This window comes from Lonchura striata, chromosome 2 (genome assembly GCF_050655825.1).
Source record: "Lonchura striata isolate lonStrDom1 chromosome 2, ASM5065582v1, whole genome shotgun sequence".
Taxonomy (NCBI): domain Eukaryota; kingdom Metazoa; phylum Chordata; class Aves; order Passeriformes; family Estrildidae; genus Lonchura; species Lonchura striata.
In genome coordinates, this window is record NC_140704.1 from 4,593,584 (window position 1) to 4,616,107 (window position 22,524).

Consider the following 22,524-nt stretch of genomic DNA (forward strand, 5'->3'; position numbering starts at 1 on the left):
AAAAAACTGTGCCCAAAACTAAACCTAGGATGAGATGTGCTCACTCTCCTGGGAAATTCCCTACAAATGCAAGCTCTGAAGCATTTCAGCCTGGGCCCCAGGTCCAGATCTATAGGATTGCACAAGGTCAAGGACACTAAAACATACTTGTCATACTTGTCAGTCTGTCCAAGCGAAATCATCATTTTCCATTCTCACTCCTTAGTATTTTGAATATTCCCTCCAGATATGGCTTTTCCCAGCTCACAAACTCAGCCCTGATTGTCACCTCAGTGCTTTGTGCAGCCCAGCCTCTCCTGTTTCATACACACCACTTCTGACTCTTCACTTTTAGCAATGACTCCAACTCTGATTTCCTTACAGAACATGAAGATGGTTCCTATACCTGAAAAAGCTTATGGGACTTTTTTTGAAGGAGACTGTTACATCATTTTGCACGTAAGTAAGACAGCAAACACTGCTCTCTGTTGGGCAACTGGTTCAGCCCTTTTTATTTAGATCTGCCTTGGTTCCTAGGTACCTGTCCTGTGGAAAAAGCACTGTTGAAATGGTTGTGCATGTGTGCTCACCATCTAATCATGGATCTGAATTTCACATGGCTGTTGTGACAACACTGCCTGTTTATTAAAGCAGAAGTTCAGAGAAGCCATTAACTTAGTAATTCATTAAAAGTGTTTATCTTCCAATCAACTGAGTCATGCCCAGGCATGGCAAAATGGTCAGTACATTCCTGGAAAACTCAATCAAGGCCCACATTTAAATGATTTATGGGAGTCCCTGGGGGATGTGGGATGTGACCAGCTGGAGTGTCTCATTTTTAGCAGGTAATGGGAGACATGAAGATGTTCCATGTCGTGTGCCACGTAAGCAGAGGCTCTGCAGCCCATCCCATGTCCTCATGAGGACACCTCAGCCCCACCCAAATTTAGTCCAGACCTACCTGCAACCAGCTGGACCTGAGCTGGCTGTGAAGGACTGCTGAGAACCAGCTCTGCTCTGTGCAAACTGCCTCGTGTTCTCAGATTTTGGCAGGAGGATGATGTGTTACACTCACCTCCTAAAATCCCTTCCAAATCTGCATGAAGCAACCCAGGTCATTGAACCAAAACCCATCACATGGTGGAGGCCAGAAGCATTTCCCACATCCTGGGTCTGAGTGTGCCTCCTGCAAGCATCTCTGTTGGTGGAGAGGCAGCAGCACCTCCAGTGCCCCACAATACCCAACTGCACGTCCCCCATATGCCAGGATGGGAAAGCAGGCTGGGATAGGAACACAGGATGTGTCTCCTGCTCAAATGCCTCCCACACATGTCTTCAGGGTACCTTCTGAGTGCTGAAAGCCTGAGCTACAGGCCCTTGAACACACACTTAGAGCAGAATACTGGAGTCCTTGCAGGGAGCTGGCAGTGTAAATATGGATTTTGATGCTCACAGGCTCAGCTTCTGTTGCAACAACTTCCCCAGGCAGAAGAGCCCTTCATCAGCCCACTATTGTTCTTTTCCCTGGAAGACAGGAGAGTAAAAACACTCATCTCTGCATTCTGCCTCTTTACTGGAGCCTTTCCAAATAACGATTGTCCGTGGGACAATGGGACTTTGATCATCTCCAATAGCAATGGATTAAACTGAGTGATTTTTCCACAAATTAATTATCTGTGCCTGAGGAACAGAGCTGTGTTTTATTCAACTCCTTCTGCTGTGTTTCGCTGTGGTATCACTGCACAAAGCAAATAAACAGAATTTAGTGTCAAATCCAGCTTATAAAATGAGCTTTTATTGCCTTTCCCAGGTGTCCACGATGGGATTTAACACAGTGGGTGCAGAAAAATAACTGGCACAACTCAGATAACACTGAGCACACCTTCTTCTCAGCCTGCTTGCTTCCTTTTTCTAGGCTGCTGGAGTTTTCTGTAATAAGATGAATCCCAGCATGCACACACTGGCTCAGCTTCATTTGGAGTTATGTTTGTTTTGCAAGTCAGCAGGAATTCTGAGGCACTTCGTGCTGCTCTGTCATGTGCTAGGAGAACGACAACAGGAAAGAAAGGGTAGCATCTCCAGGCAAATAAATAGCAGTGTGCATTGCATTTCAAAAGGTGATCTATGAGAAAAATCTGCTTTAAGTCCTAATATCAAAATGTACAATAGTTGGACAAGCTGAACACATAAATTGCACGGGTGCTCAGTTTTCATTGATAATAGGAGTTATAAAAGAATATCAAACAGAAACATCCTTCAGTTCAGTTTATAAAATCCATAAATTGATCTGCTGAATAAGGAGAGAGCCAGTCTGAGCTCCCAGAGAATACCTGAGGCTCTGTCCTCACTCCCCTTGTCCAAGAGAAAGGCAGAACTGGGAAAGGGCTCTGTGATCCAACACAAAAATGAGCTGTGCCTTCATTCACACTTGGTTTTCCAACACAAAAATGAGCTGTGCCTTCATCCACACTGAAACCTAAACTTTGAGGAATTTAGAGATTTTAGAGGAGCTAAGATTTTAGTTAGAAATAAGCCTTACTAGAGTTAATTAAAATAATAATAAATGAGTAGGCCTTGATGAAGTTAGGAGTTAGTAGTTAACTAATAATTGATTGCTTGTCAGCACAATGTTTAGTTAGCTGGGTTTATAATGAAGAATATAGAAACTGACAAAGAGCTTTTAGGAACATAAGACAATTGTGGGCCTCCTCTGTTCTGAAACCAATTGAAGACAAGGAATGGGAGTTCTACCAACAGTTCATTTGTCATATTTGCCTTAAAAAGGTAGAAAGGTCAAAACAAGGAAGACTTAAATTTACTTCCTCATTTTGGGACCCCTCCCCATGAAAGGGACACTGACCCATTTCAAGGGACAAACTAGGCATGCTTAATAGCTTTTGGAGTGATTAGCATGCGAAGCAGGGAATGGGATGTACCAAAATTAGAATATGTATTTGCATTTTGGGTATTTAATACTTGTATGGATAAAAAGGCTCTGTAATCACCTGGAAGGTGTGGTGTGGATTTGGGAGCGATCCCATACACAATAAACACAATAAACACACTCTTTCTAACTTTAAACTATTAGAGAGTTTTTGTCCGTCACAGTTGGATATTGGTACTAGATCAATATCCGTATTTTTTTAAATAAATCAACACTTGGTTTTCCAACACAGAAATGAGCTGTGCCTTCATCCACACTTGTCCTTCCCACCTCTTGCAGACCAAAAGGACCTCCCGTGGCTCCGCCGTGGACCTGCACTACTGGATTGGCAAGGACTCCTCGCAGGACGAGCAGGGCGCCGCGGCCGTGTACGTCACCCAGCTGGACACGGCGCTCGGGGGCAGCCCCGTGCAGCACCGCGAGGTGCAGGGACACGAGTCCGAGACCTTCCAGAGCTACTTCCGCAACGGGATCATGTGAGTGGCTCCCAGTCACCCACTACGAGCTGGGTCGTGGCCCCTGGGGCTCCCCCTGCTTCTTTCTACGTCTCAGAGACATCCATAACTCAAAAACGTGAAAAATGCAGAATTCCCAGAATGAGCAGGTTGGAAGAGACCTTCAAGGTCATCGAGTCCAGCCCAGCCCCAACACCTCAATTCAACCCTGGCACCCAGTGCCACATCCAGGCTTTGTTAAACACACCCAGGGATGCGGACTCCACCTCCTCCCTGGGCAGCCATTCCAGAACTTTATCACCTTTCTGTGAAAAACTTTTTCCTGCTATCCAACCTGAGTTTCCCTTGGTGCAGCTCGAGGCTGTGTGCTCTGGTTCTGTCAGTTCCTGGAGAAGGAGCCCAGCCCCAGCTGAGCACAGCCACCTTTCAGGAGCTGTGGGGAGTGCTGAGGTCAGCCCTGAGTCTCCTTTTCTCCAGGCTGAGCACCCCCAGCTCCCTCAGGGGTTCCTCACAGGGTTTGTGTTCCCAGCCCCTCTCCAGCCTCGTTGTCCCCTCTGGATGCATCCCAAGGTCATTCCCAAGCTGAGGGGCCAGAGCTGGGCACAGCCCTCGAGGTTTGCCCTCACCAGTGCCCGGCACAGGGGCAGAATGACCTCCCTGGGTCAGTACTGATGCTGGTTAGAATTGAGAGTAAAGAATTTCCATTTTGAATGAATTACTTATTCAGTCTGGAGGTGTGGCATATCTGGTCATTTTCCCAGATATTTGCAGTAATTGTATCATAACCTCCCTTCACCTCACCCTTAACCTCCCTGTTCTCTCCTCCACACACTTTCAAGTGCACATTCAGAGCACTTCAGGCTAATATCCACCTTACAGTGAAGTGCTGATTTGGCTCATACTGGGTGAAATATTCCTGTAATGGAAGGAAAAAGTGACTGAACTTCTGTCATCTAAAAGACACTGTTGAATATATGATATGTTGATATATTGAATCCAATCCCAGGGTCTTTGCTCACTCTGGGGTTTTTGGAAGGACTCCAGTTACTGTCCTCCAAGGAAGATCTGCCTTGGCAATAAACAGCCTTACTTTGGTTTCAGAGAGCTGAAGGAAACTCAGTGATCCTGGGTCAATATCCTCCATCCCAGTCTGGCTGGATATCTCTGTCTTGTGAATCTCGACAACCTCTCATGAATCTCCTCAGAGCCTTTCTGAGAGAGAAAAGCCTCATCTTGAAGATGAGGAGGGGACAATGAAGGACTGAAAATCAGGCCCTCAAAACCAATCTGTTTGGAAAGTTATCTGCCTCTGAAATCAGCATGAATTATAATTCATCTAGGTCTAAACCACATCCCTGTGGTCAGTGAGGAAGTTTGACGCAGAATGAAAAATTAAAGGAAGATCTTTCCACATCTTGGCAGGTGGACTAATCACCACAGCATCCTTCTGTGGATATCTTAAGCTGGGCCAAACAAGTCTAGGGTGCTGTGAGTCACATTTCTGACCACATTAGCCAGTACCTTTCAATAAAATACCTTACAATAAAATACATCTGTTACCCACATGGCAAAAACTGCAATCAACAATTGTCCCTTTTTCCCCCTAAATGGCAATTGCATTGTGTCAGTTATTACTGTATGAACAATGGATTTATTTTCTAAAATGGTCTAGGATACATAAGAGTGGATTAGACTCACATGAAAAACATGAAAAGGGCTGTGGGACTTCTGTGGGGGTTGTGCCCTCTCATGATTGTGCAAGGTTGCCACAAGAGAGGGGATGGCATTGTGGCATAAGGTGATAATAGTGCTGAGAGTGGGTACTGCAAAGTGTGTGTTCAAGGATGGAAGAAAAAAGAATTGGGAGGTAAAATCTGAGAGAAAGACAGAGTCCTGTACCTGCTTACGGTTTTGTTCTGCTTCTGGCCACAGTTTCCTGTCTAAGCTGCTTTTAATAAAATAACTATTTTGAAGAAAACAAAATTTTAGCAAAAAGTCTGTTTCATATTTTAATTGAATGCTTATGGAATATTTCGATGCCACTGCCATGGTCAATGGGATTTTCAGTTTGGTTGTGTTACAATTCCATTGCCATCCCTGACCTGACTGTTCATCTTCTCCCAGGATGTTTAATGCTTGGAAATTATGATCTTGAAATTCTTGTCCATCCTAAATGATTCTATGATTCTGTGATTGTGTGCAAAGCAGAAACACAACACCCATAAGAGGCAGACAGACACCTCGATAAGGCCCACGAACAGCAGTGAGACAGCACAGCATTTGCCACGGCAATTTTAGGACTTTGAGATTATTTTGCTCTAGATTTTTGTAGTTGCCACCAAAATCTTGGGATGTTCTCTGAGGATAGAGGGGAAAGTATTTTCTAGCCAGCACTAACTCTTTAATCTCTGCTACACAACAGCTACAAGAAGGGAGGAGTGGCTTCAGGATTTAAGCACGTGGAGACCAACATGTACAACATCAAGCGTCTTCTTCACGTCAAGGGCAAGAAGCACGTGTCAGCCACAGAGGTAAGAAGAAGACCCTGCTCTTCCTATGGATCATTTCTCTTTCCCTCTCCTCCTATACTCGTTTTTGAGCAGAGTTGCCTGGTGGGTATCTCATTTCTGCTCAAGAACTTCCATTTCAGGACAGTTTTCAAGTCCTCACTTGAGGGTTTGTTGTTACCACAAGAGTGCTCAGTGAAGAGCTGAGTGCCAGCAGAATGAGCAGTCACTGCAATCCTGTTCTGACATCCCCAGGGACAGGTTTACCATGGCTGTGACTTGTCACCTGCAGCTCTCCTTTTCCTCCCCGCTTTGCCAAACTCTCTCATTTCCCTGTGACAGGTAGCGCTCTCCTGGGACAGTTTCAATAAGGGAGATGTTTTCTTGCTGGACCTTGGTAAAGTGCTGATCCAGTGGAATGGACCCAGCTGCAGCATTGCTGAGAAATCCAGGGTGAGTACAGGTGAAAGCCACTTGGCTTAAGGTGGCATTTTTTGATGCCTAGGGGAAAAAAAAAAAAATTTGCAGTGAAAATCTTAAGAGCAACAACATAGATATGACCAAGGTAAATAATCATAAACTTTCTACTTGCCCATCTGCTGGTTTTAGATGCCCATGACATTGCTTTTCTCCACTTCAGACTTCACCTCAGGTTGCATTTCGCAGGCAGCCAAGGGCACATCACTAGTTCCAGCCCCAGAAAGTCATCCAGCTCCCTCTGGAGCTCCTTTCCATCCCTCTGTGCCCTGTTGTTTGCATGGCATAGGATTAGAAAGTCAGAAACTAAAGTAGTTTTAGCTGTAGTAACCACCCCAAGGTAGATTAATTTTAATTTTTTGTTTACAAAATCAACAGGGAATTATGGCTAGGTCAGTATGAGACAAGCAGGAATACATAACCCAGGTGTTGATAGGTCAGATCTATAGCCCTTAAGGCACTTTGCAAAGGGATCATTACCCTTATTTTACTGATACAGGAACCAAGATATACAGATTTAATAAAGCAAGATACAGGAACAGGTCATCAGCAAAGCTGGTGGCCAAGCTTGTGGTCATTATAATATTAAAAGGCAAATGGGTCTGCTCTTTGTGTGGTGATCCCTGATGAACTGGGAGATGGGGAATCTCCACAGGAATGCCATTTTTGGGGCACAGTGGAGATCCTGTGGATGTTGAAGAAGATACAAAGCAATCCTCAGCACAGGAGGGGGAGCAGGTTCGTGGCTGCTGGGTTCAGCTCGGGCCTCAAGCAGGTCATCCCCTGTGTCTGATCGAGAGGAGTCTTTCAAAGCTATTGCAGTAAGAGTCAGGGGAACCAAAAAAAATCAACTGAAGATGGAGATTTCAGCCTAATTAGCTGCTTGACATTTCATGCAGATTTTTTCACAGAAGACATCCATGTTTTTTGAACACTAGAAACATTTAAATGTAAAACGTCGCAGTGGGGTGGCTGGGGTCCTGCAGCTCTGCAGCATCCTGCCTCGTTGGCCTCAGCACGTGTTCATCTCTCCCCCAGACCATCCCACAGGACCACTGGACCTGCTGGTGCACAGTCACACACAGGCAGTGCCTGTTGTGGCTCCCACATGCCTGTGCCCTGCAGGAGCAGCATCAGCAGCGACTGCAATTAGCTATATTTTCCTATGAGTTAGTTAATAATCAGGCATTACAGACATATCTGCTTCTTTAACAGATTAATTGGAAGGGCACTAGGAGCTTTAGAGAGAGCTGTGTTAATCTGGCTTGGGCTGCTGGTTCTCAGTCACTGCTTGGGGTCTGGGGCTCACTGGGTTTGGGGTGTGTCTCAGGCTGGTTTGGGGTGTGTCTCAGACTGTGTTTGGGGTGTGTCTCAGGCTGGTTTGGGGTGTGTCTCAGACTGTGTTTGGGGTGTGTCTCAGGCTGGTTTGGGGTGTGTCTCAGACTGTGTTTGGGGTGTGTCTCAGGCTGGGTTTGGGGTGTGTCTCAGACTGTGTTTGGGGTGTGTCTCAGACTGGGTTTGGGGTGTGTCTCAGACTGTGTTTGGGGTGTGTCTCAGGCTGGTTTGGGGTGTGTCTCAGACTGTGTTTGGGGTGTGTCTCAGGCTGGTTTGGGGTGTGTCTCAGACTGTGTTTGGGGTGTGTCTCAGACTGGGTTTGGGGTGTGTCTCAGACTGGGTTTGGGGTGTGTCTCAGACTGTATTTGGAGTGTGTCTCAGGCTGGTTTGGGGTGTGTCTCAGACTGTGTTTGGGGTGTGTCTCAGGCTGGTTTGGGGTGTGTCTCAGGCTGGTTTGGGGTGTGTCTCAGGCTGTGTTTGGGGTGTGTCTCAGGCTGGTTTGGGGTGTGTCTCAGACTGGGTTTGGGGTGTGTCTCAGACTGTATTTGGAGTGTGTCTCAGGCTGGTTTGGGGTGTGTCTCAGAATGGGTTTGGGGTGTGTCTCAGGCTGGTTTGGGGTGTGTCTCAGGCTGGGTTTGGGGTGTGTCTCAGGCTGGGTTTGGGGTGTGTCTCAGGCTGGGTTTATGATATGTCTCAGGCTGGTTTGGGCTGTGTCTCAGGCCTTACTCCCCTTGTGCAGGGTCTTGCTCTGGCTCGGAGCATCAGGGACAGCGAGAGGGGTGGCCGTGCTCAGATTGGCATCATTGACAACGAGCGGGACTCCCCAGACCTGATGCAGATCATGAGGATGGTGCTGGGCGAGAGGCGCGGGGAGCTCCGCGACGCCATCCCCGACGCCAAAGCCGACGAGCTGCAGAAAGCCAACGTCCGGCTCTACCAGTGAGTGCTGGGCTGTGCCCCAAACCCCATCCCTTCTCACAGAGGGCTCTCTGGGCTGTAACTCAGCTCAGGGGCTCTGTCTTGCAGTGTCTATGAGAAGGACAATGACCTGGTGGTGCAGGAGATCGCCACCCGGCCCCTGACGCAGGATCTGCTCCAGCACGAGGTGAGACAAAGCCAGGGTGGCCTTTCCAGCAAGAAAAGGAGGCTGTGGTTCACTTTGTTTTCAGCTGAGCACCTGTTTCCTGAAAATTATCAGGCTTTCCATCACTAGGAGAACTTAGCCCTGCTGTTAGATTAGGACAGCTTAGCCCTGCTACAGTCTCAGCAGCCGGAGGTAGGTGGTGTGTTGAAGCTGTTCCAAGAAGAGATGGCAAATTGATGCTCTCAGCCAAGGATTATATTAGCTTGGCAATCACAGTGAGGGAGAGCTGCATACCAGGAAAAAATTCCAGATGGAATGAAGGCTTCTTAATACCTGATGTTCAAGGAGAGCCTTCCCTCTGCTGACTCCAGAGCAAATAAATACTCTGCTCACAAAACCAGGGAGATTTGTTTTCCTGCCATAGCAAGTGGCTGGTCTCAATGACCCACCGTGGAAGATTTCCTGACAGACCCTCTGTGCAGAGTTTTTCAGAAAACAGAGGCTTTTCCTCTGACTAAAATTTGGCAGAGAATTGCTCATCCTTAATTCTCTGCAGTGCAGACCAGCCTGTTCCAACGCAGCACTGTGCCGCAAGGCTCTGACTCCCCTTTTCATCCTGATGTCAGCCTTGTTAAAACCTCAGCTCCCTTTGCAGACATATGAAACCCTTTTTCTTCTTTCATAGTTCAGTTTGAAAAAGGAGCAGCCTTTGGTCCTACAGTGTGTTTGGAGCACCAGCTGTCTGTAGTGGGGATGGGCTCAGCACATCACTCATCCCCTTTGGGTTCGGGATCCCGCTGTGCTCACAGCAATGCAACAGTGAGCTCCAGATCAGGGATCTCAGTGAGGACAAAATATTCATACAGAAAATGTCTGACTTGGACCCTTCCTGCTCCTTTAGTAGCAGATTTGGGCATAAATGCAGGCAGCAGCAGGCTAGGGTAGATATTTCAGCATATCCTTCTCCTGGCCCCTTTCAGAGCTGGTGGGGTTTTTGGTTTGAGAACACTTCCTGTGCAGTGGTAATAGACAGTTTTGAGCAATTCCTAATAAAAATACATACTCCAACTAGTTACAATTATAAATCAGCAGCCTGGGCCAGGTGTGCCCATAGCTGTGAACCCCTACCCTGTGGGGTTGCTGGTAGTTGTACTCCATTTTTAAATCATGAGAAATTCATTCTCCATCACCTCTGATAATGGCTGCACCAGGGTTAGAGCTCTGCAAGGCAGAGAAATGAGTTGGATATGCATTTAACTTAAATCTTCAACAAGGAGCCACCTGATTGGGCTACAAATGATGAGCTTTTCCTGCACAGAGTTTTTCACATTTGTTTTTTTCTGTTTCCTGTTTTTTCACTTTAACATCAGGACTGCTATATTTTAGACCAAGGCGGCTTCAAAATTTATGTCTGGAGAGGAAAGGCCTCTAGCCCAGAGGAGAAAAAAGCAGCATTCACTCGAGCTGTGGTGAGTTGTAATAGAGTGCAAACAATGTTGTGGGCGGTTGATATGTGCTGATCTAGATCTGACCACTAATTACAATTAAGTGTAGGTCTTGGGGAGCTGGCCTGTGTAATAACAGAGAGAGAAGCTAAATGTCTAGGGGAAGCATGATGACATAAATACAAAATTGTTAGTCATCAAATTGTGCTAGGACTAACACCTGCCACTAAAACTAAGGAAAAAATGGTTAAAGAAAATCAAGTATAAAAGAAAATACTTTTCTACATGGTAAATAGTGAACTTCTGGGAACTGTTGGTTCAAGGATGGTGGAGTCAGAGAGGATCAGCAGGGTCAAAAATTTGGCCAAAAAAGGTGCATAAACAGATAGTAAAGGGGCTCTGACATCCATGTGTTATTTTCTGTCAGAGCATTCATCAGCTCTTCCTCTCAGAAAAAGATTACCTCAAGGGAGCCTGAGCAAGTGAGGTATTTGGTATTTTTTTACAAGTTAGCATTTTGAAGTGAAGACTATGAGGGAACATGGCTCTTAATTAGACATTTACTTATGGGAAGGCATAAATGGCTTCATCTTCCATGAGATCTAACTAGGAGATACTGAACTTCAGTGGGTCCACCTTCAGTAAGGTCCTACCTGGAGACACCCAGCCTCAATAGGATTGCTTCTATTGTCTCAGAGAAGAAAAGCTTAAAAATGCCTTAAAACCTATCTCACTGTCCTCTGTGCTCCTTTCAAGAGCTTGACTCAGACTCATTTTAGTAGGCAATCATCTCTGCAAATTCTGGCCCTGAGCTACACATGTAGAACAAAAGATATGTCTGTCTTTCAGTGTGGCAGGTGGGAGGGATGGGAGAACCATCTGCTCTGCTTTTCCCTGAGGGCAGTGTGTGACTGCAGTTTCTACAGCAGAAGTTGGATGCTCAGAAAGCCACAATCAGGCTCCTTCCCACAGCTGCCAGCACTGCACCTCGGGTCATCCTGGAGCCTTCTGAGATAAACACAGGAGCAGTTCCCAAAACTGAACAAGGATTTTGGCATTGTGGCAGCACACAGAACATTTTCTTCCCACTCATATTGTATCAAACACCTCTGTTGAAATAGTCTTTTAACCCAATGGTAGCATTATTGCAAAGAAATAATATGGGTTTAGGGAAAAGAATAGAAAAAAGAAGAAAAAATATTTGTGAGGATTTAGTGTGAGAGTTTTGTCCCTGCAGAACAGACTTCATGCTCTGGGGGTGCTGAGCTGCCTCCACCCCTTCACTCCCATCCTCACTACCAGGTTACAGGTAAAAGAGTTTTCCAGGCTTAGAGAGGGATAAAAAGTTTGGAGAAAAGGGGTAGGGGTAGGGCTCAGTCTCCTAAAGGCAGAAGTAAACATGGATACTACAGCAAAAGTCTTCAGTTACTTCTGATTAGTTCAAATGCAAATCTTGGACTGAATCCCACCCTGTGTTCAGTGAGGGACACTCTTCAAGCTGATTCAGGTCCACACCCCTTTTCTCATGTCTGTAAAAAGTAAAAAGCTCGCTTATAACCTTTCTGAACCCCACCAGGGTTTTATCCAAGCCAAAGGCTATCCTTCATCCACCAACGTTGAGGTGATCAATGATGGAGCAGAGTCAGCCATGTTCAAACAGCTGTTCCAGAGGTGGACAGAAAAGAACGAAACACAAGGGCTGGGCAAGGTCTACACTACAGGCAAAATTGGTGAGCACATTGGTCCTGGATTTGTCTTTCCTACCTGTGCTAAGCAATAGCTGAGGGAACATCATTCACATCAACTGTCTCCTGCCTTCAGGATCTCGAAAATCTAATGTACACTCTCCTAGTGTCTTCTATTTTCCATCTTCTTCAGTAGATGGAAAGGATTCATGAACTGAATGACATTCAGCTCTCTGAATTTTCTTACATGAACCAAATTGCCACTTACTCTGAATGTAAGTGTTGGCAGAGAGTCACTCCTCTGAAGAATTGTATGCAAAATTTCCCACTTGCAGAACTTCTGAATTTCCTTTATAAAGGGCTAATGCTGAGCCTGATATGGAGTTCTGCTTTCATTTACACTGGCATCCATCCAGTTCCTTCCTGACGTCAGTAGAATGGTTCTGTATTTACACTGGGTGTAAATGGTGTATTTATCACACTGCTGAAGGGAATATCACAATGCATTAACCCCCAAGACGAAACAATTCCAAAAAGAGAGAACTTGTTGATGAATGATGGGAAGGTGACAGAGATGCTGAACGTCTCCATCAATAACAGCTTGAGAGCCACAAATCTCTTTCCTTTGCAAGTTCTCTCTTTTCTCTCCATCTCTGTTTCTCTCTGTGCTGTCCATAAATACTCTCTTTCTTTGTCATGTGCTGGAGAAATGTAGGCATTTTATTTCTGAAATCAGCTTTTTAAAAGGAGGGAAATATTTATAGATTAAGAGAAAAATTAAGAACTTTCAGTCAGGAGACTACTAATATTTTTACCAGCTAGCCCTCACGGGAACATGCTGTGTGGCCATTTCCAGCCTGTCACAGGTCAATGCTGAAGTGAGTGAGCTCTTGCACATTCCAAAAATCAGTGTTGGTTTACTGGGGGCAAGAGTGGCTTTTTGCAAACCTGGACTGGGTTTTCCTTGCTGTGCAGTGGTTGTGGGTGAGGGTTGTGGGAAGGGTTTGTGCATTCACTGAGTTCTTGTTTTTCTTCTGCTGGTGCATACAGCCAAGGTGGAGCAGGTGAAGTTTGACACCACCCAGCTCCACGCCAGACCTGAGCTCGCAGCTGAGCAGAGGATGGTTGATGATGCCTCCGGGGAGATCGAGGTGAGAGAGCTCCTTTGGCTGACAGAGAATACAATAATCAGCCTGTTTCCAAGCATTACTTTGTTCAGCTTGGAGACTGAGAATAGACCTGATGTCAGTTCACAGCTTCCTCACGAGGGGCAGGCACTGATCTCTTCCCTCCAGTGATGGAACCTGAGGGAGCACCTGGATCTTCAGTGGTGTGGTAGCCAAAGGGTTGTGCTCTGTCCTCACCTTGACTCCGCTGCTGCTGACCAAGATGTTTTTTGTCCCTAGGTGTGGAGGATTGAGGACTTGCAAATGCAGCCAGTGAATCCCAAGACATACGGGCAGTTTTACGGGGGTGATTGCTACCTGGTCCTGTACACCTACCTGAGGTCAGGCAGACCCCACTACATCCTCTATATGTGGCAGGTAGGTCAAAGAAAAGAAGAGCAAAGGGCACTGTTCTGTGCCTGCTGTATGAGCCTAAAGCTGAAGGGAGCAATTGCACACAAAAATCCCAGCCCAAGCACCCAGAAGAACTCAGATACACTTTGCTCACCAGTTTCAAATATCCCAAGCTGTCCTTTGTAGGTAGTAGGGACACTGATCCCAAACTGGCATCAGACTGAGCACCAGCAAAATCAGACAAAGAGACTGAAGAATGATGGGGCTTACAGTGCTGAGGTCAAAATTCGGAGTCAGATTGTCCCTTAAAGCCTCAGTTCCTAGAGATCTATGTGTATATGGACATCTCTGCTTTCCTTTTTGAAGTATATTTTCAGCAGAGAGAAGCTTCAAAATGGAACTCCAAAGTCTACAAATACAGAATGCCAGTGAAATTTAAATATCTGGAAGTTTTAACTCCGTTCTCATGATATTACACATTTTGGGATTGGCAAGTGTTGAATTGTGAAGAGGCTTGTACCCTTGCTGTCATCACACTTTGTGTGTCACCTCCCTGTCCCCCAGGGCCGCCACGCCTCCGTGGATGAAATCACTGCCTGTGCCCTCAATGCCATCGAGCTGGACAGGAAATACGGGGACGAGGCTGTGCAGGTGCGAGTGACAATGGGCAAGGAGCCCAGGCACTTCCTGGCCATCTTCAAGGGCAAGCTGGTCATCTACGAGGTAACGTGGCTTTGGGACGTGCAGCAGCAGCCATGGCTTGGCAGCTGCAGTGGAAATAGTCCAGTAAAAATGGGCAGATATTCAGGAAAGGAGCCTGCCAGCCCTGCACAGGCTGGCAGAGGGGACATTTCTGGTACTCCTCGAGCAGTCTGAACACTGTTGGATAAACACAGTCCTGGACTGACTCAACTCAACTCCCCACCCCTGAGCTCCAGCAGTGATGTGTGAGGTCCATTCCGACTCTGTCCCAAAATATTTTGCAGAGTTAGAATAAGGCAGTCAGCCTGTGAATTACCAATGCTGCTACCCAGAGAGGGCCCTGCAAAATATCCTACAAACATGATTTGCATTGTCCTTGCCTGAATTACATCACAGAACTACCAACCCACTTCACTTGTTGCCTTGGCTGCTGATGTATGTGGTGGAGAAATTCCACCTGTGGCTGTGGGAGAGGGTTGTGAGTTTGTGGGCCCCACTCTGAGCAACTCCCTGAGGGCTCCCCTGGCAGGGGGAAACCCTCCTGAAGCAGTTCTTTGTCAGGAAGAGCAGACACACAGGACTTTTTCGGTCTTCAAGTTTTTGTTTTATTGTTATCTTATCATGACTTCAGTACACTGTCTGTGCCCAGGCCTTGCATGCAGGAAAACAGCACAAAAATGGCCAACAATCTTGTGCTTCAAGGTCTTTTTAAGTCTAATCAAAAACTAAACTACCCAATTTAGAAGTGACACCTAGATTATTTCCCTTTCTAACCCAATAACTGACCTCTAAAGACCCACAAGGCAGATTTTTCTACCCAATTACAAGATATCACCCAAACCCAAGAAGAAGGAAGAAGAAAAAAGGAACTCGAGACAACACCCTATATCCTCCATCTTGTACCCATCTACAATATGCTAAAAATCCTAAAACCTAAATTTCTCACCCATGTGGGATACTAAACTACTCTTTACAATCCCTACAATCTATTTCACACTTTTGTGGTCTCTAGTTTACTTTGAGGCTTAGGAAGCCTTCTCCATGAATGAGGGTCAAAGTCAGTGTTTTCCTGGGGGTTAGAGCACCCCAGGGCAGACAGGGGGATATTCCTCTTGCCCCAGGTTCCCACAAGGGGGATTGCCCTCAGGTTCCCACAAGGGGGATTGGTCCCACTATGTGGTTTCCATGACAGATGTTCAGTTAAGATGAGCACAGCTGGAAATCAGGGCACAGATGCCTTGCCCAGTTTGCATGGCAAACCCTCTACAGACACCAAGATCTGGTCACATGGACCTTGAGGGTCTTGATGGGAGCTGGCCAAGACTCTGTAATCAGGGAGAAATGTGGGAGTTGTGCCATGTAGGTTTCATTCTGACCTGGAATCAGAAGATACTTGGATTTCCTGGCCTGCTCAGTGCAGAACTGTCATCCATCATTGCAACAGAGGGCAGAGGTGCGAGCCCAAAGCCCAAAGCCTTCCTCAAATCAGTCACACCCTGGATCTGTGTGTCCTCCTCACCTCCCAGTGCCACCCTTCTCTCTCTTCTTGCAGGGCGGCACGAGCCGGGCTCAGAAGAGCAGCGCCGAGCCGGCCATCCGCCTCTTCCAGGTGAGGGGCACGGATGAGGTGAACACAAAGGCCACGGAGGTGCCCGCCCGAGCCTCCTCCCTCAACTCCAACGATGTCTTCCTGCTGACCACCAGCCAGGTGTGCTACCTGTGGTGTGGGAAGGTGAGTCTGCAGCAAGACATGGGGAGGCAGCCAAAGGGATCTGAAATTGCTGAAGTGGGGCTTGAGTCTTCTGCCTCTACGAGGTCATGGAGGTGAATCCTTGGGCAGGTGGCCCATTAATTCAGTGGAGAAACGGCTTCAAGTCATGCCAGGGGAGGTTAATACTACATATTAAAAAACATTTCTTCACAGAAAGGAATGCCAAACACTGGAACAGGCCGCCCAGGGCAATGGTGGAGTCAAAAGTATTCAAAAATGTGTGGATGTGGCACTTGATGACATGATTTAATGGTGCTGAGCTGATGGTTGGACTTCATGATCTTAAAGGTCTTTTTCAACCTTAATGATTCAATGATTGTGTGAGGAAAGTGATCCCAGGAAAGGGCTCTGTCTGTAGAGGGTCAGCAGTAAAAGTCTTCTCTACAAAAGTAACCCATGTTGGGGTTCACCTCACCTGATTGTAGGTGTTCATGCAGCTTTCATTCAGATAAATAAATAATCCCAGATTTTCCAGCTGTAAGAAATCATCTGGGATGAGAGCAAATGCATTTCTCTTGTTTCAGTCGTGTGTCAAGATGACATGGTAGACCACAGCAGAGAAGTTGTCAATGTCCCATCCCTGGAAGTGTTCAAAGCCATGTTGCATATGGCTTGGAGCATCTTGTTTGAGTGGAAGTTGTTCCTGATAATCTCTAAAGTCCCTCCTAACCCAAATCATTCTGTCGCTCTGTGAGTTTTGCTCTAGGTGCCACTGGCTGCACAAAATGTCCCTTCAAGAACTAGAAATGGATTCTGAGTGATCAGCTCAAGAGCATTCAAGCAGGTCTGAAGCTCTCCAGAGGACCAAGCCAGCTTTTCCCCAGGGATAAATTTTTCCAGTCTGCCCCTAACTGCACCTCCATCTTTTATCCTGAGCACAGGGATGCAGCGGAGATGAGCGGGAGATGGCAAAAATGGTGGCTGACATAGTTTCCAGACGGGACAAGCACACCATTCTGGAAGGACAGGAGCCAGCAGAGTTCTGGGAAGCTCTGGGAGGCAAAGCACCTTATGCCAGTGAAAAGAGGTAATAGTGACCTCTTGTTCCTCTGGGCCTGGCCAGGGGACATTAACCAAGGGATTAAAACTTTTCAGGAAAGTGAATACTTTGGTACTGTGTCCTCAATAAAGGGAGCATGAGGTCAGAATATCATCAAGACCTTGGTCAGAAACCACACCAAGCTGTTTCTTTCCTGGCTTTTGGGCCAAAGAGTTCTCCTGAAGTGGAAGCTACAGGTCCAAAGCCTGCAGACAAGGGTGTGCTACATCCTTTCTCCCCAGTAAACCTATCCCATATCCTGTCCTGAGGGCTGCAGGAACCACATGCTCCATTTCCAGCCATTAGCAGCAGCAGTCCCAGGAGAATCATGAGACTAGATCTGCTTTTGGACAACATGGATTTCTCCATCCCTCTGGGCTGCTGATGGTTTTCTTTGCAAAAAGTGATCTGGTGTGGCTTTCACCTGACATCAAACTCGTTGCCACAATGAGGGAAGGGTTCTACTTTTGCCTTTTTTGGGTGGAGAAAAAAAGGACCTTTGAAAATCATTAAAATGGTCAGAGAATCCCCTGATATTTTGCTGACTTTCAGGCCTTTCGATGAGTGTTGCCATGTTCCACCACTTCCTCCAAGGCCACAACAAATAGCTTCAGGGCCCTGCAGTAAGCCAGGAGGGAAAGATTTCCACCTTTCTTGCTTTTTTCTTCCCTGCCATGCACGAGGCAGGTTCCAGGAGCAGATCACACACTACCAGCCTCGCCTCTTTGAGTGCTCCAACCAGACGGGTCGGTTCATCATGACGGAGGTGGTCGGGTTCTGCCAGGAGGACCTGGATGAAGATGATGTCATGCTGCTGGACACATGGGAAGAGGTCAGAAAAAGCCTCCTCCCCTTCTCCTCAGACATATTTTCAAACAGGTTATGGCTTTAGTTGGTGTTTATTGAGTTGGATCTTGGCCTGTGACTGGGTTCAGCTACCTTGAAACGTACCAGAGCTGTACCTGAAATATTTATGATCCATGCCTGTCTCAAAAGCAAAATTTTCCTTGGCTGGGGGTAAATTTGGGCTCAGAATCATGTGACTATTGGGAAAACACATTTTTATGGCTTTACTGGCCCCAAGTGGGGCCACTCCCTGGGGGCTCCCTTGATGGGGGAAACTTTCTTGGAGCAGTTCTGTGTTACAAGGTCTTCTAAGCCTAATCGAAAACTAAGTTGCCCAATTAAGAAGTGACACTTGAATTTTTTTCTTTCTGACCTTTCTGACCTCTGACCTTGTAATGTGGGTTTTTCTACTTATTTACAAGATACTACCTAAACTTAAGAAGGAAGAAGAAGGAAGAGAAAGGAACTTAAGACAACACCCTATACCCTCTATCTTATTCCCATCTACAACATACTAAAAATCCTAAAATTAAATTTCTCACCTAAGTGACATACTGTACTACTTTCTATAATCTTGTCTCTGCTCCCACTGGCAGGGGAGAGCAAGCAGCTGTGCCTGCACAGGTTCTAATGCCTCACTGACCTTCAGCACCTTCTCCCCTTGCAGATTTTCCTTTGGGTTGGCAAAGCCTCCAACGCACAGGAGAGGAACGAGGCCGTTGCCTCGGCTAAGGAGTATCTCAAGACCCATCCAGCTGGGAGGGACTTGGCAACTCCCATCATCCTGGTGAAGCAGGGCTATGAACCCCTCAACTTCACAGGATGGTTCAACGCTTGGGACCCCTACAAATGGAGTGTAAGTTGATGGAAAAGCCCTGTTCTTGGGGTCTGCTGTGCTGGGATGACCCCAAAATTGTAGAAGTCTTTGTTTCCTAGCCCGTGCAGCCAAAGGAGTCTGGAATGTGTAGGATCAGATTCTCAAGGTTGTTTATTTTTCCTTATCTGTAACATTCTTTCTCTGACCTGCTGAGCTCTGTCTAGCAAGGAGGACATGGCAATCTGCCTCTCACCTCAGGTGGAGTTTACATTTTATACTCAAAACTACATGTACTATATTTACAATACTGTGCCAATACCTACCATCTATGTTAGACAGTGTGTCTCTACCTTAAACCAATAGAAAAGTGTCATCATCACACCAAGACATGGAGGACAAGAAGAAGGACAAGAAGGCCAGGACACACCCAAATTCCTCCATCTTTACCTCCTGAACTATATTCTAAAACCACCAAAATTCTACTTTTCCACTTTGTGTTAATTCAAATATCACAATACTCATACCCTTGTGGCTTTTAATTCCTCATATAAAATTTGCAGTGTTTTCCATGGGCTAAAATCAAAGTCACAGGTGTTTTTGACTTCTTGCCAAGGTCTCCAAGACCCCTGCCAGGGTCTCGAGACAGCCAGGGCAGCCAGAGGGATGTCCTGGACTCCAACACCCTGTGGTGTTCTCAGCGGAGCCTGGAGGGGGTTGTTCTCAGTGAATATAGGATGCATGGAGTGAAACCTCACTGGGAAATGTCCTGGGCTTCACAAAATCATGGAATGGCTTGGGTTGGAAGGGGCCTTAAAGATCGTCCAGTTCCAGCCCCCTTCCATGTGCAGGGACATGAGTTCCTGGTGCTGTCTGAGCAGCTTCTGCTCCTTCACCAATAAAAAAGCTGTGTGGTGAAACAGAGGCTTTTGCAAATGTGCTTGAATTCACAATATTAATATTTTCCTAAATATTAGGTTCCAAATCAAGGTTTTGATTTCAGCCAAAAAGAGGTGGGGACTATGAGTAGTAAAATTAGGTTCAGATGGAAAACAGACCCACCCACATCATAAAGGGAAAAAAAACCCCAAAAAACAGGCCAAAGCAACAACAGAAGTTCATTGTTGAAAGTGCAGCCACAGAGGCAAGTTTATGACCCAGCTTTAAAGGCAAACTGGTGAAATGAAAGATGTGAGCAGATAGGTCTTATGTTCAGGTTTGTGGAAAGCCCATCAGGACCTCCTGAGCAAGGTCACCCTTGGTCCCTGCACACCAGCCTTCAAAAGCAGAGTTACAAATACCAGCTCCTCCCTAGGTAGAAATGGAAACATGCTCCAAGAGATGACTGGGAATGAAAAAAATTCCTTTCCCCCCTCTTTCCCCAGAACTCCACACTGCAGGAAAACTCTTACAGGGATACTTTATTTCCTGTATCTGAGTTTGCATTGTCTTTCTTCCCAATCCATGTGGTGGTGGATCCAATCTTGACAGCTGGACCTGGAGAGATAAGGCAGCAACTCACAGTGACCCTTAAAATATGTTGCTGCTTAGAACAAAGGTCAAAACTTGTGGGCTTGTTTTATTTTTTTTCCCCGAGAATTGCTGAAAAACAAGGATACAGCTCATAAAATATGTGCCTCTAAAAATATCCCCTGTAGGCAGCTTCAGCAACTACAGACAAGCCATCTAAACTGTTGACATCCCAGAAACATCTGGTGTGTGTTCTTTGCTCAATTTTGGGTCTAAATCTGTTTTTTTCTACAGTCCATGTGTTTATGTTGCTTGTTCTTGTTGGGAAACTTGGTTGGATGATTCTGTTAAGAACTGACATCTCCTGGCTGCTTAGGAAAACACAGTCATGAGGTTTGCCAGTTTATCTAGCCTATTCCATTTTTTTAAATAGAAAATAAGAGATATCTGGTAATACATGGCACCTAATTACAAGAAGTCAGGACTTGAAGCTTTGAAAAAATATGTTGTTTTAGATAAATGAACCAGGAAAGTTGGAAAAAAAAGAATACTTTCGAGCACTGCAAGATTCATCAAAAATGTAAAATATTTAAATCCAACAAGCAGTAAATATTATTTCTCTTCATTTGCCTTCTGCTCCAAAGTCTTTAAATTTCCTGGTTTCACCTGTTGTTGTACAACTGCAAAGGGTGAAGTCCATTTTTTTTCCTTTGTTTCCAAGTGAAAGCTCAGATTCTTCTGATTGCAGGGGCTGATGTTTTCAGGAGCTGCCACATCAGTGGCCATCACTGGGCTTTAAAATGCAGGATCTCCTGACCCAGCAGTGTGGGTTAGGAGCAGCCCATGGTTCTCACAACTCTCTCTTTCCCTTTAGGATGGCAAATCCTACGAGGAGATGAAGAACAGCTTGGGAGACGTGTCGGCCATATCCGAGATCAAAGTGGTGAGTTGTGTCTGGGCCGTACAAGTAGGAAACCCCTGGGTGCACACAACACCACATCCTCTTTGCACCAAGGAGGGGACACCAGGATCAGGGCAGGGATGGCCAGCATCAGGGCTGTGCTCCTCTGTGGGAAGCAGAGGGAGATGTGATAAATAACCCGTAAATACACCCAGACCTCCTGGGCCTTTTCCAGTGCTGCCCAGAGTTATCTGTGAGCAGGACATGGTCCAGCTGCTCTATTGCAGAACAAATTAAGGTGTGTGCAGCTCTAAGAGGGTGTAGTTAAGTGTTTTTTGAATAGTTTACAGTGGTGGAGCCCCTGAGACCTCAAACAAGGTTCCTCTGGTCAAGAGGGGCATAGCCCAGTGGGGGATCCTCCCAAATAAATGAGGTCCCAGCAGTCCCAAATGCCATTGTCACATGGGTCAGTCAGTTCTGCCCTGGGCAGGGTCAGGATGAAGGCTGGAAGGAAGTGGCAGGTTTAGATGAGGAGAGATGGCTCATCAGGGAGGGGTGTGCAGGTAATTTAGATATTTTAGACATGGTAGACATCTAACCTCACCTTCTGTCATCCCACATGTGCCTTCCCCTGATGTTATCTTGAGAAGAATGAGACTGCTGTAAGTATCCTCAGTTCTTTGTAAGAGCTCTCATTAGTGTGTGCTTTTAGCAGTCCTAACACCAAGGTGTAGCATTTACGGAGGCACTGCACTAACACTTCAGTTGGGATTTCCCCTTGCTGCTTTGGAGCTACAGATAGTCTGTGCCAGAAATAGCCCCCCACAACCCCAGCAGAAAGATCCTGGGATCATCCCCACCTTGCTCTGCCAGAGCATCTCATCATGACCTGTTTTCCTCCATTTGGCAGGACCTGAACAACCTCAGCCTGAACAAGAGAACCTTCAGCACAACCAACCTGGCTGGTTCAGCTACAGCAAATGCCTCCTCAGAGTACAAATCTCACTTCAACCACAGTGACAGCAACAGCAACAGCTACAACAGCAACAGCCACAGCCACAGCCCTGCCATGGTGCCCAACGGGGAAGGGATTTACTCCCGAGAGGTGCTGATGCACAGGACGGTGGATGAACTTCCCGAAGGAGTGGATCCCGCTAAAAAAGAGGTGACAGCATTGCTGGTTTGATCCCTTCCTAACTTAACCTGCAGCTGGCTAAGTGTACTTCAGACCACCAAGTCCTGCTCAGACTCAGGGGGACACTGGCAAGACACACAGGTGTCACCAAAAGCAGGAGCTTTGTGTGAGGAAGTTCATAGGAACTTAGAATGGTTGGGTTGGAAGGGACCTTAAAGATGGTCTAGTTCCAGCCCTCTGCTGTGGACAGGGACAACTTGTGGTGGTTTTAGCCTAGTTGAAGTAATTATGGGGTTTCTGTGGCAGAAAAATATAATTTCAAGTAGTAATTTTTAAAAAATACTTTCTTCTGGTAGAATTGTTTTGCTCTGCCATTCAACTTCTGTCCTCAGAGGGACAGGAGGTGACACAGCTG

General features: G+C 46.3%; 1 protein-coding gene across 1 annotated transcript in view; it reads left to right on the top strand.

The window, feature by feature from the left end:
- VILL (villin like) overlaps window positions 1–22,524 on the top strand; it is a 40,869-nt gene that overhangs the window by 13,981 nt on the left and 4,364 nt on the right. The window contains exons 3-19 of the mRNA XM_085563076.1: window positions 364–438; window positions 3,203–3,399; window positions 5,801–5,909; window positions 6,228–6,338; window positions 8,437–8,636; window positions 8,724–8,802; window positions 10,152–10,250; window positions 11,803–11,956; window positions 12,962–13,062; window positions 13,318–13,455; window positions 13,996–14,154; window positions 15,686–15,865; window positions 16,786–16,931; window positions 17,631–17,775; window positions 18,457–18,645; window positions 20,948–21,016; window positions 21,885–22,139. Coding sequence (XP_085419202.1) covers window positions 364–438; window positions 3,203–3,399; window positions 5,801–5,909; window positions 6,228–6,338; window positions 8,437–8,636; window positions 8,724–8,802; window positions 10,152–10,250; window positions 11,803–11,956; window positions 12,962–13,062; window positions 13,318–13,455; window positions 13,996–14,154; window positions 15,686–15,865; window positions 16,786–16,931; window positions 17,631–17,775; window positions 18,457–18,645; window positions 20,948–21,016; window positions 21,885–22,139 — 2,406 coding nt within the window. The remainder of the gene's footprint in view (window positions 1–363; window positions 439–3,202; window positions 3,400–5,800; window positions 5,910–6,227; window positions 6,339–8,436; window positions 8,637–8,723; window positions 8,803–10,151; window positions 10,251–11,802; window positions 11,957–12,961; window positions 13,063–13,317; window positions 13,456–13,995; window positions 14,155–15,685; window positions 15,866–16,785; window positions 16,932–17,630; window positions 17,776–18,456; window positions 18,646–20,947; window positions 21,017–21,884; window positions 22,140–22,524) is intronic.